General features: G+C 45.1%; 1 protein-coding gene across 8 annotated transcripts in view; it reads left to right on the top strand.

Annotated features, from left to right (window-relative positions):
• abcc8 (ATP-binding cassette, sub-family C (CFTR/MRP), member 8) overlaps positions 1-19,620 on the top strand; it is a 53,471-nt gene that overhangs the window by 31,475 nt on the left and 2,376 nt on the right. For 2 of the 8 annotated variants that reach the window (XM_086208403.1, XM_086208406.1), the window contains exons 18-37: positions 3,065-3,097; positions 4,514-4,552; positions 4,792-4,890; positions 6,900-6,984; positions 7,263-7,343; positions 8,561-8,698; positions 8,868-8,993; positions 9,439-9,535; positions 10,525-10,593; positions 11,609-11,856; positions 14,599-14,768; positions 15,392-15,619; positions 16,005-16,097; positions 16,248-16,350; positions 16,655-16,768; positions 17,295-17,415; positions 17,542-17,672; positions 17,747-17,825; positions 17,932-18,040; positions 19,021-19,124. In XM_086208403.1, coding sequence (XP_086064529.1) covers positions 3,065-3,097; positions 4,514-4,552; positions 4,792-4,890; positions 6,900-6,984; positions 7,263-7,343; positions 8,561-8,698; positions 8,868-8,993; positions 9,439-9,535; positions 10,525-10,593; positions 11,609-11,856; positions 14,599-14,768; positions 15,392-15,619; positions 16,005-16,097; positions 16,248-16,350; positions 16,655-16,768; positions 17,295-17,415; positions 17,542-17,672; positions 17,747-17,825; positions 17,932-18,040; positions 19,021-19,124 — 2,267 coding nt within the window. The remainder of the gene's footprint in view (positions 1-3,064; positions 3,098-4,513; positions 4,553-4,791; positions 4,891-6,899; positions 6,985-7,262; positions 7,344-8,560; positions 8,699-8,867; positions 8,994-9,438; positions 9,536-10,524; positions 10,594-11,608; positions 11,857-14,598; positions 14,769-15,391; positions 15,620-16,004; positions 16,098-16,247; positions 16,351-16,654; positions 16,769-17,294; positions 17,416-17,541; positions 17,673-17,746; positions 17,826-17,931; positions 18,041-19,020; positions 19,125-19,620) is intronic. The other 6 variants (XM_086208404.1, XM_086208410.1, XM_086208408.1 and 3 more) reach the window with 4 other exon arrangements.

The raw sequence follows: 19,620 nt of genomic DNA, 5'->3' as shown, positions 1-19,620 counted from the left end.
CCAAACATTTGGGAAACACTTTGTGGTAGCGCTCGACTCACACCTCACTGTCTAAGAATATATATGCAGTACAGGAAAGAACCGAGAACACCGTCTCTATTCGTTGTGTTCCACCACTACTAGCATTTTAGTTTGAATTTACAGGATAGTCGAGTTATTGTGTAATGGGTTGGTAGAAATTCCTGTATGATAAATGGAATTGTAAAAGAATTAATCTAGTGGGTAAATTGTGTTAAATCAGGTGTCTTGCTGGTGAGATTTACATTCATAGTTCCACTATATGTCAGATGTCTTGTGTGTGTGTGTGTGTGTGTGTGTGTGTGTGTGTGTGTGTGTGTGTGTGTGTGTGTGTGTGTGTGTGTGTGTGTGTGTGTGTGTGTGTGTGTGTGTGTGTGTGCGCGCGCACCTGAAGTGACTAACAGGAATCATCCGCTTGGACTGTCTGAGTCTGAGTAACTGGAGCACATTGCTGTCTGTCCTGCTTTTTGTAATTTCTGGAGTCAAATGACAGCTGAAGAATGTGGATGACCAATAATAGGTTTCAGCTAAAGTAAACCCAACGAGGCATCTAGACAAGCACGGCTTATTTAAAAAAAAAACTCAGCTGAAATTGAAGCTTTGTATCTGCCCGTATAAATGGTGGGAATCATTAGTGTGTGCTGCATCATCCCCTCCCCAGGATAGCAATGCTATCGCTTGCCATTTGTCAACAGAAGCTTCGTTTCCCCCCTCTTGACGAACAGCTCCAGCCTCTGTGCTCGTGCCAGGGTCGTATTAAATTGGATTGCACACCCGTCGCCTGCCAAACCCTCTCACTTCCCCGTGCGTCCCAGCCAGGGAGAGACCAAGGGGCTGTCTTTTTGACTTTGCCATCCTGACGTATTCAGGTTGAATGTCCACGTGTTTCCACCATGTCTGTTGTGCTGTGTTTTCATCAGGGAAAGTTTGAATCCTCCCATGGTCGAACTGTTGTGTCAGCTCGGTTGAAGGGTCTGATTATTGACTGTGCAGCATGTGACAGAAGGACTGGGATCACTGTAAAAAAAAAAAAAACCCTGTCAGAACGAAACCCAGCAGACAGAAACACTGAAGTGGAGGGAGTTTGAGTGGGTCTCCACGGTCTTGTTGACTTGTCTGATGCACTTCAGGACCTCTCATCTATGGAATTCAGAATCTGTAAGCAAAGAGGAAGACTTTGGGTTCATTGACCAATCATGTTTTAGTGGTGAAGGGTTCATGTTGAGAGCAACTGGCATGCTGGCTGAAATGTAATCCCCCCCACCCCCCTGTCCCCAGTGGTTGGATTTTACATTTGCACTCATATGTGATATATCCAACCATCCACTCATACAGGTTTTCTATTTACATTTTCACAGCTCAGTTTACTAATCAGAAGTATAAACGTCACAAGTAACAAGAAGTCTTGGCCGAGACCCCTGGCTTCTCTGGAACCCCTGAAATTTGGTCTGTTGCCTGTAGGTGCTATTCCTAGCCGATGGCTTCAGTAATTGGCTGAAAAGTTGAGACTGACAGTTCTTGATACTTTAAAAAGTTTTTTTTTTTTTTTCCAGAAGAAGTAACTGTCAGTGAATGTTTTTATAGCCTATTTTCCATCACCACTGATGAAGTAAAGGCTGTGAGTCGATTCAATTACAGGTCACAGGGGGCAGCATCTTTCTTGGATGGGTGATGAATATACACACACTTTACTTCCCAAAACACACCCTGTCGCTTCCTTTAGTGGGACAACCCCCACCCATCCTCCTGCTCCTTCTGGCCTCGTCTTGTCTTCCCTCCTTGCCTTTCCTGTCTGCTCCAAATATGGCCCGGAGCAGGGGCGCCTGGCTAAAGCGTTAACTGTTTTTATACCGACTTCAAGATTCAGTAAAAGGGCTGCAGGCTGAATCGTAACAAGCTGTTAAAAAAGGGGGCCAGATTCCGGAATGGGGTGACACAACCTCTTCATTGTAAGGAATTTATAATTGTTTTTTTAGTCTGACTATAATTTTTTATTCATGTGAAAAACAAAAAGTGAGGTTTCTTTGTGGAGAATAATGTGAAAGTTGTTGAGCAGTAAGAGTCTGACGGTGTCATGATCAGGCACGGCCATCTTGCTGAACATGCTTCACTGCTGCCCGTCAGCATTAGTGAGACTTAATTACAGATGTTTAAGATGAAACTCTGTTAAACGCAGGAACAAAACTGTGGGAAATTCCACCTCCTGGCTTTGATGATTGCACGCCCTAGCGTCTTGCTGCTGATAGACACTCCCTCTGTGAGTCCCTCGTGATGACCCCGAGGTCTTCAACGTGTTGATTTCCATGAGGGGGAATTTGTCCTCTGCGGTCTCAACTAGAGATGAAAGCTGAGTCGTCACTATCAGGACAGAATGACGGCAGCAATCAGTGGCTCATTTTGGCTTCTCTGTCTCTCAAGTATCATTAGGTGATGAGATCTGAGGAGCTCGTTTTGCTTGGTGTTCATTTGAGCTCTAATAACTGAGCACATTCAGAGTTCAAAAGCCATACAGTACACACACCAGTTGAAACTGTATCCAAGGCTTCCATAACATCAATAAAAATTATATTAAATGTAAGATAAAATAATTGATTTTTTTTGAAACTATACACACTTAAAGAAAGTAAAATATTGTAATCTCTGATACAAGCTCTCTGTTACACCTCATGAATAGAAAATGATGCTTAGTTCCACTTAGCGCTCCAAAGTCCTGAGCTGTTTCTGTGTGTTGCATGTCAGGGCTGCGTTGACCTCTGACTGGAACAGCTGGGGTCTCTGCTCCAACGGCTGACCTATTTATTGGTGTAAATCCACCTGTGCTGTCTAGTTGTGTTCCACCGTGATCAGAGACGTCCTCTCAGGAGACGTGTCAGCTTGTCAAAACTCAAAATTCAATTCGGCCTCTACTGAACACGTGCGAAGCCACAAGCGGCCAAATAAGTACGCTTTGAGACAAAATGTGAGCTACACAGTCATTTTAGGTGACGTTTTAGGATTGTTAGGAACGCCTCCACTCATATTTGTTTTCTCTATGTATTTTCTACAGCCTGCCAAATCTGGAGTCTGAGGGAGACGAAAGGTGAGAGCCGCACGTGATTAAAAACACACACTCCTAATCATACTCACATGCAAAAAAAACTCACAGGACAAATTCAGCCCAGTATCATTTGCACACATCATTACAACACACATGTTCAATTTCACTTGATTTTTTTAAAGTCACATTTGTTGATGGCAGAGTCAAATGTATTGGAGTGGTGAAAAAACACACACAAAACCAACATCTCCCAGCCTTTGTGCTACCACCCCACCGTGTATTTCTGGAACTTTGTGCCAGGCGCTGTTGGTCCTGGTTTTAGTCCTGGACATCACAAGTGCCTTTTTTAAATAAAGGTCTGTTGACAGGTCATAATTGTCTGTGCTTAATGTTCAGTGGTTTTATTTTAGAACACTCTGGGTCATTTTGTCCATTTGTAAATGTTGCACTGCTGTTGGCAAGAACACACCAGACAGCTGGTGTCTTGACACTAGCTGACAACACTGTTCCTGTCCAAGCCGTCATTGACAGAACATGAACCTCTTAGCGCCATGTGTCTATTGATAGCATCGTGTTGTGGGCGGAGCGTCCGAATAACAGAAATGCTGTTAAGATAGGTGTGTTCTTCTGATCATGGATGATTTGATTCATTATTTTGGTACCAACATATGCAAACAATAACAAAATACAATCATTGCAGCCTCATAACTGCAAACTATGTAATAATTGTCGCAGGTATTTATCTAATTATTCAACTGAAGAATTTACCACTTACATGATTACAATAATAAATAGGGATGTATGTTTTGACCTTTCTCTTGTCCTATTGGTTACCATCGTCCAGTTCCTCTCAGGATGAGTTTTCAGAATCATGAACCAAATTTTTATTTCTTGTCCTTTGTTGCCGTTGGTTGATAGAATGTGGTGATTTAGTGGATTGCAGCTGTCTGTTAGGGTGAAGAATCAGCGGCAGCGTCTGTACAGCAGACAGAATGTTCCCAACAGTCTGATGTCATGTATACAGTACATTTCACATCATTTCAGGAGGTTTATCGTGTGTGCAGGTTTGTGGAAACAAACCCATTTTTGTTCAACAAACAGTTTTAGGATTTCTAACAATCAGGGGCATCCGTGAGAGGACCAAGATACCAATGTAGAGCAACTAATATTTCAGCTGGAGGAATCCGACCCTCAGAGAATTTGATTCCATACAAGATGCAGACTGCAGGGGGAAACATGGCGGTTGGGTGAAGGATAAGATGGCAGTGAATGACATATGTTTTCCTGTAGGGTCTGTTTGTGTTTGTGTTGCTGAGCAGGGACATAGTTGGCGTACAGTAGTGAGGAAACAGAAATGTGTGTGTGTGTGTTTTTTGTTGTTTATCTGAGGTTACATCCTAACAGAGCTCACACTCCTCCATGATTTCGATGTGTTTGACATTGATCTTCTCTCTGCAGTCCCACAGACAGAGACGCAGCAGGCGACGGAGACATCAGGTGAGATCTCACTCCTCCAGGAGACGTATTGTCATTGTTAGTGGCAAACACACATTGAAGGTAATAGAGAACATGATATCGCTCAGCTGAATACTGACCTCACAATCACACCTCAGTCATTCCATCTTCACCTCATCAGTCTTTGATTCAGTCCTCCCTGGGAAACCATGACCAGGAGAAGATACGTTTCCACCTCAAGCCACATGGCTGACACTTGTTTTTGTACTCTATATATGCAGGAAGAGATGTGCAGTAGCCTACGCGTCCCAGAAGCCCTGGCTGTTGAACGCCACCCTGGTAGAGAACATCACATTTGAGATGCCCATGATCAAACCCAGGTAAGCTCATCTTTGATGATCGTACGATTGTTTGATGTGTTCAGATTTTACACCCCGCCGTGCTTCTCTATGGGTGCAGGTGTTGAGTGGGTGGCCTACAGGAAGCAGAAACAAACATAAAGGACCTTTTTCAAAGGTTTTTCAGGGGATTGTGTGCCTTTTCTTAGAGAGTCGATTGTAATTTTAGCCACAAGAGAAGGAGGATGACGCGCAGCAAAGGTCTCCGGCCCTCTCAGACAGCAGGACACATCGTGATTCACTGATGCAGCCTCTAGGGCATCCCAGTCATGAATATCGCTCACTGGTTATTCACTCACATGGATGAATGAAAGGGTAGTAAAGGAAAAAAAAAACAGACAGGATAGGACAGAAGCTGCTGATTGGATTTTATATACATAAAATACTAGTTGATGAGCTGTCCAGTTAATAAACGCACTCTTTGTTATCAAGATAAATGTTATTTTTTTCCATAATACTGCATGTACATTATGGCAAGTACTGGTCCTAGTGCAAGTTTTTGCCATGAAATAGATGCATTATTAATTTTTGTCATAATCACAATAAAAGCAGCTGTATGTTCAATTTGAATTCAACATGCAGAGGTCAGAGTCAATGTGCGGTCGAGCCGAGCTGTTAACCACAACAGAGAGATTGGCCTGTGTGCTCCCCGAGGCCACCGGGTTCAATTGGATCTGTCGATGCCGGATTAAGTCAGCAGTTAAGATCCAGTTAGAGAAACAAGTTGGTGACTTTTCGCGTAAACATCTGGGGTCAGACTTGGTCTCGGCTGACAGTTTGTGTTCTGTCACACCACAGTGAGTCTACAGCTTTACTCACTACAACAGACACAGTTTTTGCGTGCTGGCTCACAAACATATACACACACACACACATGCATGTACACACACACACACACACACACACACACACAATTTTTTTACTGGCACACACTCTAATACAAGTTGTACACATTTATAATCCTCAACAAATGGCCCTCCTGAGAGGTCAGATGTGTCCTTTTATGATAACAGCCGACTGCCTCTAATGGACCACTGTTCTTTGTTGCTGTGGAAATCTCTGATAAAACAGAGATGTCTGCCCAGGCAAACATGTCCCTCTAATTGCTCTGTCTTTCTCTCCACTCACTGACCACGCTGTCTCCTAGCATTCTTGAAGCCTTTCCTCTTATAGACAGGCTTTTCTGTAAATCTGTGTCATTCGTGTCAACAGATTTTCTACATTTTCTGTGAAATATTCTTATTATTGTGAAATGCGTATCGGTCAGTTGGGGGCCGTTTTCAATCGTGCTAGAGAAATAAACTGAATTAAGCAATTATGGAACAGGAAAAAAAATGTGCTGCATTCCAACATGTTGAGATGTAAAGGAATATATATTTTGTTTCAACTGCTTGCCTGTCGATGACTTCTCATGCTCTTTATTCCTGCTAGTTGCTACAATGCAGCACATTTTTTTTCCTGTTCCATTTTGAACATCTCTTGATCATATTGGTTTGAGTGATGTCACACCTAAAGTACACCTATGAATAAAGTAGGTGTCTAATGACCGCCTGTTTGCACTGTGGTTTTTGCTCTGACCACGTCTGACCAAAATTAGGCTGAATACACACTGAACGCATGACACACACAGAGTACCATCTGCCGACCGCCTGGAACCATAACCATAACCATCCCCTAAATACGGCCATAATGCCAGGAAACGTCAGGACCTCAGTCAGTGGTCGGTTGGCCTCATCGGCACAGGATGTACATGTTTGCAGAGAACACATCAAATAATAGTTGAGGCTTTCCGAAGTGTCTGTGAAGGAATCTTTCTCTCATGTCTCCGTTCTCTGTGTCTGACGTTGCGAGGCTAATCGAAGTCTTGGGACCAAATCTTTCAAGTCAGAGTGCTGAAACTCCCTTTTCATTTTCTGTCTTCATGGTTGGGTTCTAGTTTCCTTCTGGCTAGTATAAGCAGATCTTCATCCTCATCCATATTCTGTCTCTAGGTACAAAGCTGTCATCGAGGCCTGCTCTCTTCAGCCCGACATTGACATCCTTCCACAGGGGGACCAGACAGAGATCGGAGAGCGGGTCAGTATCACGGCATACTTTCTACGAATTCCTCTGCGGACATTTTTATGTTCTAGATTGCTTTCAATGAGGCTCGCTGCACTGCAGAGTCATTCATCATCTTTACTGTGCAGAGAGGATTAGATGTGCAGGGAGTTGGACTGACCTTGTTATGCCAAATTCTGTCATGTTGGATTTCTTTCTGCCCCAGGAAACAAACCATGATCCCTGCAGTTGCACCTACTCAGTGCCCCTCACATGTACGGATGTAACAACGATGTACTTGCTTTCCTCCACAGGGTATTATCCTTTCAGGGGGACAGAAACAGCGTATCAGTGTGGCCAGAGCCTTGTACCAGCAGACTAATGTGGTCTTTCTGGTGAGTCATCAATCCAAAGAGTAACTTAAGTGTATTATTAAGCAGAACTTCCTTCCCATGAGACACAACACACTTTTTCTTCATCTCAGCTGCAGTGCCGAGGGCTAACTTTGCTTTAGTTTGTAAAATGTCAGCTGCTGATTGATTTTACTGCCTGTCAGCAAAAAGGAAATACATCATGTCAAACGTTTGCAACACACTTTTTGAAGTATATTGACATTTTGGTAATGAAGTGGTAAGTGTGAACGGTCTGGATTGATTGATCTCCCTTTCAGTGCCAGTAAGCTGCTCATGCAAAAGAAATATAATGCAAACGTGATTGGAATATTGATTAATACACAGTGACAGTAAACCTCAAAGGGGTAGAAGATTGGTTTAAGGAGGTCTTACAAATATCAGTGCAGTCGACACCCCCGGGCCGGACCTCATACTAACTAATTTGAGTCATACTCTTGACTTTTTTGTTGTTTGTTATATATTGAATACAGCATTATTTCAAGCAGGCCATGTACTCAGCTCACAAGTGTAGCTCATCAGTTAGAGCTGGTTAATGCCGGGCATGGCCACGTCAGCTGGTTCCCATGCCAGTCCCGTCCATGCCAGCTGATCAAATTCCTGTCTCCATAATCAGTTTGGTGCTCTATTTACGCTTCTGTAGCCCGCCTGCATTTGCTACTGCTCATCTTTCTCCATCCATCCATTCATCCATTTTCAACCGCTTAACCTGTTAAGGGTCACCGGGGGGGCGGAGCCTATTCCAGCAGCCTTTGGGCGAGAGGCAGGGTTCACCCTGGACAGGTCACCAGTCCATCACAGGACCAACACATAGAGACAGACAACCATTCACACTCACAGTCACACCTACGGTCAATTTAGAGTATCAATCAGCCTCGTCCCCTCTTGATGTCTTTGGACTGTGAGAGGAAGCTGGAGTACCAGAGAGAACCCACACAGGAACAGGGAGAACATGCAGACTCCACACAGAAAGATCCAGTGCTGGGGCTTGAACCTGGAACCTTCTTGCAGTGAGGCAACAGTGCTAACCACTGCACCACCGTGCGGCCCACTTGTTGTTCTTTACTTATTTTACTTCACCCCTCCAGTGTAGTTCCAGCAGACATGTAGAAGCTATACCCAGATGCATTGAAGCTCATCTTGATGTTTGAGGTGGTTCAACAACAGACTAAGACACTTTATATTGGTTTTTCCTCCTACAGGATGACCCTTTCTCTGCCTTGGACATCCACCTGAGTGACCATCTGATGCAAGATGGCATCCTCAAGCTCCTAAGAGAGGAGAAGAGGACAGTGGTGTTGGTCACACACAAACTTCAGTACCTCCCACATGCTGACTGGGTGAGTGTGTGTGTGTGTGTGTGTGTGTGTGTGTGTGTGTGTGTGTGTGTGTGTGAGTGAGTGAATAAATTGTAGAATCAAACTCCACCACTGATGGCATTTGGGACTGATTTCCAGTCTGCTAATACTTCAGAGTCTGTGCTTGTTTTCCTTGTGTCTGTGCTATTAGATTATTGCCATGAAAGATGGAAGTATCCAGACTGAAGGGACTCTGAAGGACATCCAGACTTCTGAACCGGAGCTGTTTGAACAGTGGAAGTCTCTCATGCACAGGCAGGACCAGGAATTTGAGAAGGTGAGTTATGACGGGACAAAGCGCTAATTATTTCTTGAATCAGCCAATGTGCTCAAACACAGACGGCCAATCCTAGCGATGTCAAACTCAGCTGCACCCCAGTCTGGGGCGGCAACTCTTTGTCAGATGGACTTGCTGCTCTGTCTGTATGATCGGCCCTCTGGGGCAGCTCGTCCACCTAAAACAGAGGAGGCCAATCCTGAAATAGCGAACGTGTGCCACAACATCGGTGCAATTACACCCATTCTGCTCGACAGGGTGGGAGGCCCTCAAGGTGCGAGCCTCTGGAAGAAAACTTTTAATAATTGTTTCCAGTGCAGCACCAGGGCCAAACCCCTAGCGCTGGCTGGAATGACTTTGTGGTACCTGGTCCACAATACCCCAACAGATTGTTGTGGGCCGTATTATGGGGAGAATCAAATGTTGGTCATGGTCTCACCTCCAGGAAACCGTGGCAGCGAGTATGACAGATCTGGAGAGGAAGAACCTGCGGAGAGCCATGTACTCCAGAGAGGCTGTCAGGACTGAGGAGGATGAGGAAGGTGAGAGGTCACATGATTACTGGTAGGAACAACATGAGTGATGCACTTAGCTTTTCACTTATTTCAGGTCAGTTTTAGTGTGTGTGTGTGCATGCGTGCGTGTGTGTGTGTGTGTGCGTGTGTGTGTGTGTGTGTTGGGGAGCAACCAGCACTACCTTGATATCTGTGTCAGCGTTTCAAAGGTCCAGCGTCCTGTCTGTCCCCGGTCCCTAAACCCTCAGACACCAGACCCTCTTTGACCTCAAACCCGGCACTCTTCACACAGAGACTTAGTGCAGTCATGGTACATCTCAGTCTCAATGACCGACACGTCGTCTTGGTGGTTGTCATCATCACTGACATCAGACTCCTGACAGAATCACTTCATCTCAGACTGCAGACCCCTGCACCGCACTTCCTCCAGGCACCAGCAATTCATAGGTTGAGTCTAATCCAGAAAATAGAATGAATTCCTCGAGAATCTCTTTCTGCCTTTGTGAGCTGATCAGCGATCGTCTCATCTGTTCTATGAAACTGCGTGAGAGAGGATTAATCACGCCACCTTTACGTCTTTACTCGGTTTCACCCAGCTCTTCTGCACACACAAACAAAACTGCAAGTGATCTCAGCGCTGGACGTTGTTCTTGTGTTCTGTGTACAGCACGAAACCTTAAACTTACCTGCCTTTCATCAATGCTCACCTGTGGTTATGTTTGCTGTGATTTGAATGACTACACATTTCCTGTATTTGTCTCTTGTCCATTTACTTCAGGCAAACATTGCTGTGGTGTTAAGTACTCTCGCTCTTCTCTCGGGGCGTGGTGTGTATTAGCATCTCTTCTCTATAAGGCCCCTATTGTGACGTGATGATGAATCTGATCCTGTAGTGTATGTGTGCGTGTGCGTGTGTGTGTGTGTGTGTGTGCCCTTACTGTGTAAACATGGTGGAAGGTGCTCAGGTGCAGTGGATGTACTCTTTATCTGTGTTCTGTGTTGTTTCCCGTGTGCTGATGACACCCCTGGGTGGACTTGTGCGATGGCTCCAGCACCAGGTCTTGCCCCCATGTTCGATCAAGAAGGTGTGACCAGAACGCATGATTTGAGAAACAGAAAGAAAAGCAAAAATGTCTGTGGCATTGTGACGCTGTGAGCATTGGCGCCGTTTTTCCACCGTATTAGAATCCCATTTTGCATTTTTCTTTCACTTTTTCCCCTTGGACATTTTTCTGCCTTGCCCCTCAAAACCTGCCTGCATGAAGGGTTACTATGATGGTAGTAGTTGCAGACTCCCCCTCTCCTTCCCACCTCCCTTCCCTCTCCTGCTTCTTCTTGACCTCCAGCTTGTTGGAGCACAGACACCCACATGCAGCCTCATGCTGCAAAGCTTGCTGCATGATGTGATGGGATATATATGTGCATCAGGGATATGGAGGGGGTGGGAGGTTAATATTAGCTCCTCACCCCCCCCAGTCAGTGTGTCATGGGTGCTCTGCTACTCCTGCTGAACACTGTATTCATTGGAATGAGCCTCGGCCTGTCAAGCTCGAACACGTATGGCTGAAGGGGCTTGTGCCAAGGCGGGTGTCTCGCTCCTCTGATGAAGACCAATCCGTCTTGATGTATTTTCAAATCTATTTGAAATATATCAAAAACACACTGGTGACGGCTGCAGGTTTCCTGAGCTTTTATTTTGTTCTCTCTGGATCTGATCCCACTATAAATCCTGCACATGAAATATAATTTAGAAACACTGAAGGTGTTTCCGTCATTCTATTGTACACTAAAACCCTCCAGTCTGGCCAACAGCTGTGACAACTTCAGGGGAGCTGAATGAATACTGCAGCGTCTTCTCTGTTTGTCTGTCCTTTTGCTCTCTCCTTGCTCTTGACCCGTAAAGCCATGTTCTTCAGGGATAAGGTGAGAAAAATGTCAAAGAAAGCGATACAGAGGGAAAAATACAGAGTGAAAAAAAATTAAAAGATAGAGAAGTTGGAGGAATACGAGCAGTGATGAGTCACAGCAGAGGAGATCGCCTTCAGAAATGAAGTTTATTCTGAGTCTCATATTAGTTTTACATCTCTGTCTTGACTTCAGAGGAATCCCTGGAGAGTGATGACGATGACAACCTGTCGCAAGTGATGCGTCAGCGAGCCACCATACCCTGGCGCTCCTGTGGCACCTACCTGTCTTCCGCCGGGCTCCTCCTCCTCACCCTGCTCCTCCTATCACAGCTCTTTAAACACTCCCTCATGGTTGCTATCGACTACTGGCTGGCACACTGGACATCACACGTCATCAAAGCCAAGATCGACGCAACAGCACGGAACTGCACAATTGTTCAGGTGAGCGGTGACAGGGTCACCAGCAGGTTTTAGAGCCTTCTAAATCTGTATCGCGCACAAACAGACTAATTAGTTTCACATTTGAGAGGAAGCTGGACGAACTGAAACCTAGAACGCTTGTATGTGTGTTTCCTTTTGTTAGTTTGTTGGTGTGGGGAGCACAGCAGGCCACCGCATGTGCCCTGCATCACATGTAGAGTTGTCAGTCACACTTTCTCATCTGGTGGTCTGGGATGTTGCACGTTGGATGATCACACTATTCCATCCAGAGCTCACCCCCCTCCCCTCCCCATCTTGAGATAACAGGTTGGTTATCTTGTTTTTATGAGACAACAAAGCTTGTTATCTCTTGAAAAACAATTAGATGTCCCATTATCTTTTTACATCAAGTGAGAATGTGGCGAAACAATCCATTATCACCTGATAGTGGCGTTAAAGACGTAACTACAAGTACGAACTTTCTCTTATTCTCTCTCAGTTGGGCAACAGCAGCTTCTTCAGGGTTTAAGTCAAGAAGAATAAGAGTGAAGATTCACTGTCTGTCTTTGTTTTAATTGAAAACTACCAATTTTATCTGTGTCATTTTGACAAACAGGCCACAAGGAGGTTGCATAACATTTTTACTGCTAATTCTGTGAATCTCAGTTGAGCTCCAGATGGAACATTTGCTAACACCCCCTGATGCAACTTCATTTTCATTCAAGGCACAGAAATGATGGAGGAGAGAGTGTGTGGATATTAAGTGCAGTTGAGGGAAGGTCCTGCTGAGATACACACTTAACTTTGGTCCTCACAACTGCAGCAACCACACCGATGAAATCTGAGGCTTGTGTGAATGTTGCTGTCTTCAATATTTAACCTTTCTTCAGCTGTAAACATGCTTCTGTGCTGGCCCCCTCCCCAATATAGCTTCTCACAGACACACTAACACATACACAGGAAAAAATAGAAATACTAGCAAAGGGTGAGGTGTGGCGTTCACATGCTGCGGTCACACCAGCTGTTGGCAGATGATCACATTCCAGGACAGGTGAAACAGCCCTGTTATCAGGAGCATTTGTGTGTATGTGTGTGTCCTGAACTGAAATGCCAGGTTGTAGCTCACATTTCACATGGTCAGGCAGGGGTTAAAGACAGAGACAGTTTTAAAAGGCACCACGTCCTTCCATCACATATAAACTGCAGCAATAAAATCCCCACCTCTCTCGCTCTCTCTCGCGCTCTCTCGCTCTCTCTCTGTTCCACACACACTTCATGTCCACTCAAGTGCAGATATAAAGTCATTTAAATGCCAGCGGACATCTTTTGTGTCTTTGCCAGCTTTATCTAATCCTCTCTCTGTTGGGGACCAAATCATGTGGGGACACTCACAAGTCCAGTCCAAACGCGTCCTGCAGCTGTCCAACCCACACACACTCACTTAACTGTGAAGAGGATAACACGGGAGGATATTTTTGATAATTCAAGTGTTTGTTTGTGTGTGTGTTTTATCAGTGTGAGTATCTATTCCTGGAATTCTAAGGCCTCCTTCAGACTCCTGACCCAAACAACACATTTGGCGTACCCAGATTGTTTCCAGATTGATTGAATGCAGTGTGGACAGCAAGAAAAACAAAAACAAAAAACATAAAATCGAATTTTTGCAAATCTGATCCAGACTAAGCCCAACCAAGGCAATGCAGATATCATTATTAATGAATCAAAAATTCCAATAACCAATTAATTGGCCAATGTGCTTTTTGTGTATTGATATTGAAAAGTCTGAGTCCTACATTTCAGCCTGGATGCACAAATAGGATTTCAAAGAATCTTTTGACTCGCGGCCCTTTTGTTGAAAACGTGCTGTTTTTATTTGTGTCTTGGCCACAACTGGACACAACAAATCTGATCTTGCAAATGTGGACAGAAAAAGATCTGCCAGGAGAAATCAATCAGATTTGCCTACAATGCAAATGAGGCTTAATTCCAGTTTCCTGGTTAAATCTGTGATTCAACCATAGTTGGGTTCAGGTGTGCTCCCGACTGAAGTTGTTGATGAAAGAGGAAAGAAATCAGGAGGTGTGTCGTGGTGAGTCTTCATTGTCTTTGTCCTTACGTGTCCGCGTTTTACTTTACTTTACTGTAAGGACTTTCATCGGGCTGGTTGTGTCGTTCCAGTCTGAGTGGGCAGCTGTTTTCAGAGGAAAAGCTGCAGAAACCTGCTGTTCAATACCGGCTTGTCACCAGATGGCCATGAGACACAGTTGGGAGTTGACGGAGTCATTTTTAATTTATTTTGTCCCTTAGTTTTTAGAAGGACGAGACCAGACTCCCTCATCACTCTGACCGCCTCTGTGACAAAATATTATCAGAAAAATAAAATATATAAGCAGAGCGAAAGGGATAAAATGTTTATGGTAAGTAGGATCATGTGTCAGACACGCTTCAAGGGAATTCTTAAAAATGTTCAACTGGACTCATCAGTGCGCTGATGTGGTCAAAGGCAGAGGAATACTTCCTGTTGACTGAAGTTCTGGTTTGTTCTGATGTTGCTAAATCAGCTTCGAGAGCTTCAGAGCCTCTTGTTGCATTAGACAGCTAATTTTTAACCAGCCTCAGAGTTTAATTATGCTTGTAATTACAGTACAAGCAACCTGAGTGACAGGAACGCCCAGCTCTTTACACACACACAGACACACACACACACACACACACACACGTACATACTCTCCCTCTCACTCATCATTCGCCCCTCTCTCCCAGCAGGACTGTGGCTTCAGTCATTCGTGGTATCTGTCCATCTTCAGTGTCCTGTGCTGCCTGGGCATCATCCTGTGTCTGGCCACCTCTGTAGCAGTGGAGTGGACCGGCCTGAAGGTGGCCAAGGAGCTCCACCACAACCTGCTCAACAAGATCATACTGGCCCCTATGAGGTAGTCTGGGTTATGATGTGTGAAATGAACAGAGAGAGTGTGTGTGTGTGTGTGTGTGTGTGTGTGTGTGTGTGTGTGTGTGTGTGTGTGTGTGTTACAACAGATCATTTAAAAGCAGAAACACAGATAAAAGCACATTTTTTTGCCCCATTAGTCAAGGCACCATCTGCTCTCCTCACGCAAAACCCAGGAGACATCACTTATGTAAAGACACACACACATTTAATGTCAGTGTACTCACACACAACACACACACACACACACACACACGTGAATGAACAGATTTATTTCACATGAGAGAATTTAATGTGAACCAGTTAACAGACCACTGACCAAGTTCACGTTGAATTTGTGTCCCACTGTGGAGATCTCTGGATTTATCACGTTATCAGACTGAATTAATTCAAATATTTATACAAAATTAGTTTTATTGGATAAATTACTCCTGTATCACTAAGTGGTATAAAAACCTCGCCACATTTTTAGTATTCAGACTATTAAATATACATATGAAGGCACCACGCTTGTAAGTTTTACTTTTTGTTTGTGTTTTAATTTGCATTCAACTTTTCGAGGCAACACAATTTATCATCGTTGTGTCTTGATTTTTTTCCTCCCGCCAGGTTGTTTGAGACCACTCCGCTCGGCAGTATCCTCAACAGGTTTTCCACGGACACGAACACAATCGACCAGCACATCCCAACCACGCTGGAGTGCCTGACCCGCTCCACCCTGCTGTGTGTGTCCGCCCTGGGTGTCATCTCCTACGTGACCCCAGTCTTCCTTATTGCCCTTCTTCCACTGGCTGTCACCTGCTACTTCATTCAGAAATACTTCCGGGTGGCGTCCAGGTGAGAGTCTAAGGTCATGTTCCTGGTCAGTGTTTACATTCTTACTGTACGTTCTTTGTTACACTCAAATGTATTTATTTATTTTTATATATATATATATATATATATATATATATATATATATATATATATATATATTTACTGTGTTTTGTGTTTTCCGCCTTTCTTTAAACTTCTGTTCATTTTAACTTGATTAAAAACTTTTTTTCCCAAATTCAAAGCTCATTCAAAGATCATCCTGCTCATCAGTTAAACTATAGAAACCTGCTCAAAAGTGCTGGGTCCTCTGCAGCCGTCCCCTTCTTCCGCCCGCGTGCCTGCTGAGACGTGAATGTTGCTTCAGTTGACGTGTCCCTCTCTGCTGTGTTGTCTGTCTTCTGGTCAGGGACCTGCAGCAGCTTGAGGACAGCACCCAGCTTCCTTTACTCTCCCACTTCTCTGAGACAGTGGAGGGTCTCACCACCATCAGGGCGCTCAGGTGATCACCAGCATGTTTCACTACCTCGGTCTATGAGCGGCTCATGGAACAAACCCAGCACCACATTCTTCTTCAGTTTAAAAAAAAAAAAAAAAAAATCTTATCACCTTTACAAGCCCGCCTATAAAGAGTGTCCTCTTTCTCTGGCAGGTACGAGCCCAGGTTCCGACAGAGGTTACTACAGTTCACCGACGCCAACAACATCGCCTCTCTGTTCCTCACCGCAGCTAACCGATGGCTGGAGGTCCGCATGGTAAAGATGGGTTTCCTCTGAACGGTCCTGCTCCTCTGCTGCAGTCAGACGCTTCATGGCCGTTGTCTGTGGAACTTTCCACTCTCTTATTATCATGATACGCCGTCTTGCGGTGATGTTTTATGCATCGAGTCTCTCGGCTCGTGTGGCTCCTCATGTGTCACAGTGGAGATGAGCTCCATATGTGTATGTTCCCAGATGAGTGAGACTTGTTATAGACGTTATATCGCGTGTTGACAGTAAACACTGTGGCATGATGATGATCCAGGGCTGCTGTAACGGTAGCATGTGCACCTCTCTGCAGGAGTACATCGGCGCCTGTGTGGTGCTGGTGGCAGCTGTGGCGTCTATCACCAACTCTCTCTACAACCACCTGTCCACTGGTCTGGTGGGACTGGGCCTGACCTACGCGCTCATGGTAAGACTCTCAGTGTGTGTGTGTGTGTGTGTGTGTGTGTGTGTGTGTGTGTGTGTGTGTGTGTGTGTGTGTGAGCATTTACTTACCTGCTATACTGATAGTCAACAACAATGATGGCGGTGCTGTCATAGACCCCATCCATCCATCAATTTTCTATACCGCTTATCCGTTAAGGGTTGCGGGGTTCTGGAGCCCATCCCAGTTGACATCGGGTGACAGGCGGGGTTCACCCTGGAAGGGTCGCCAGTCCATCGCAGGGCCATCAGAAGCAATTAGGGGTTCAGTATCTTGCTCAAGGGTACTACAGCATGATCGCCGGGGGGAGTGAGGATGGAACCAGCGACCCAGCAGTTTCAACATGATGAGTTACTTGTAGATTATCTGTCTCTTGAGTGAGGAGAAAGAAGTTTTGTGAATTTAAATGGGCCAACTTCAAATAATGATGATTAAATTAAAGTATTCAACAGGATACAGTCACTGCCATTAGCCGTACACAGTAGTATTACCCGTCCCCCTCATCTATCAGGTCTCTAACTACATGAACTGGATGGTGCGGAACCTGGCAGACATGGAGGTGCAGCTGGGCTCCGTCAAGAGGATCAATGGCCTTCTCAAGACCGAACCAGAGAACTACGAGGGTCTGCTCAGTAAGTCGGACTCCTTCACACAAAGATTCTCCGTCTAGTTTCTGAGATTTGTGATTTCTCAGCCACGTTAGTCAGCTACCTGACACTGGGTCCCCGTCCACTGATGGTTTTTGTGTCTGTGTTCAGCTGCGTCTCAGGTCCCTGACGGCTGGCCGCAACAGGGAGAGATCAAGATCCAGAATCTGAGTGTCCGCTATGACGCCACGCTGAAGCCTGTGCTGAAAAACGTCAACGCACACATCAACCCAGGACAGAAGGTAGGAAAAGAGTGTGTGAGAAGAAGAGAGGGACAGTTTGAATCAAGGAGGGTGTCACGTTGATTTGTCTCCAGGTGGGGATCTGTGGCAGGACCGGCAGTGGCAAGTCATCTTTCTCCTTGGCCTTCTTCCGCATGGTGGACATGTTTGAGGGTAAAATACCAGGATGCAGAAATACTTGTACACGTACTAGATCTCTTAAATACTGATAATGCACACTCAGTATTCTCGTGTGTGTAATATTTGTTTTCCCTCACAGGAAGGATCGTCATTGATGACATTGACATCGCTAAGTTGCCCCTGCAGACCCTCAGGTCTCGCCTGTCCATCATTCTCCAAGACCCCATCCTGTTCAGCGGCACAATTCGGTACGACCAAGGTCACTTTGAAGTCACTTAGAACAGGTGACAGTACAAGTTCAAGTATCAGGGAGGCAGAACATCTCCACTGACTGGTCCAGCTGAGCACTTCAGACGGTTTGATGATAGGAGTTTTATTTTTAGACCCCAGTAGAACACTGACCATAAAAAGATTTGTTGTATCAGGTACAGAATAGATGAGTCGCCACAAGAGGGGTGTGTGTGTGTGTGTGTGTGTGTGTGTGTGTGTGTGTGTGTGTGTGTGGATCCAGGACATAGTCAACATCTGTTTACACAGACTTGTGGAAGATTTACACAATGTTTTGGATCAGGAAACTGAATCCAGCTCGCAAGACTTTGACAAGAGCGTAACAAATTTGACACGCCTGATTCCTTTTAACTAGATCACAAAGGAAGCCATCACAAAAAGCAGGAAGTGATGTCATGACAACAACCCAGGGAACGCTCTGGAGGTGGGATGGTCGTAAACATCACGACAGCGATCTAATTGGAATGTTACATCGTTACTGAAGTGGTGTGGAATGTTCTAATTATGTCACTGATGCTCGTGATCATCCAACCTGTAGAGGGCTCTCTGAGCCGTTGTCATGACATCACTTCCCGCTGTTAGAGACGACTGTGATGAACATTGATCACATTTTCAAAGAACTAAATATTTTTGATGGATGTCAGACCTTATTGAATTGTCAGTGAAAACTTTTCCTTTTCGAAGTCTGGCAACCTGCAAAGATACAAGTGTATTATTTTACATGTGCAAATCATTTTCCCCTTGACAGAAAAAGCTAACACACGTTTAGTTGAGCGGTTTTAATGTTCAGGTTCGAAGATCTGAGCTCTGACGGAGGGGATGTTGTTTTTAAGGTTACAAGGGTTAGTGACACCAAAAGAACTGAAAACAGGAACAGGAATAAGCACTGATGGACAACTGGCACGCTGATGGAGCTGTGTGTTTGTGTGTGTGTGCGTAGGTTCAACCTGGACCCAGAGATGAAGGCTACGGACGAGATGCTGTGGGAGGCGTTGGAGATCGCTCAGCTGAAGCCAGTCGTTAAATCACTTCCAGGAGGGCTGGGTGAGACGAGAGCTCCATGCCCACCAGCCAGAAACTCACTCACACCTGCTTACACCCGGGGTTCTTCTACGGTGGGAGCAGCTTTAATCAGCAGTCAGTCCCATGTCACATGACCCTGCAGAAGATACGGCTGCTCGGCTCGTGTCAGCATTGATGGGAACAAAAAAAACGGGTGGATGCAATAATTTGCAGCTGGCATCCAGACCCACATAGACACGTGGTGGGAGCACTGCTGTTGACAATATTCACGGAGGCGCTACAATCAGTCCTTGTTTAGTTTGAAAAGTAGACCAAAGCACAAGATATAAATTTGTAACCATGGAGATATTGACACTGTCCTCCACTACAGCTTACAAAGATTGTGTACGAGCGCAGGATGCTACTCTCAGGTGCTGTTATGACACCTTCTCTCTGGTGTGGTGACTTGTCGTCAATCATGATGACTAATCAGTAGGGAATCTCCCTGTGTACTCGCTTTGGAAACAGGATTAGTTTT

The sequence above is a fragment of the Aulostomus chinensis genome, chromosome 7 (assembly GCF_037954235.1).
Source record: "Aulostomus chinensis isolate RoL2024-O1b breed Wild chromosome 7, RoL_Achi_v1.0, whole genome shotgun sequence".
Classification (NCBI taxonomy): domain Eukaryota; kingdom Metazoa; phylum Chordata; class Actinopteri; order Syngnathiformes; family Aulostomidae; genus Aulostomus; species Aulostomus chinensis.
The sequence above is the reverse complement of the archived record's forward strand: the minus strand, read 5'-3'. Positions and strand labels throughout refer to the sequence as shown.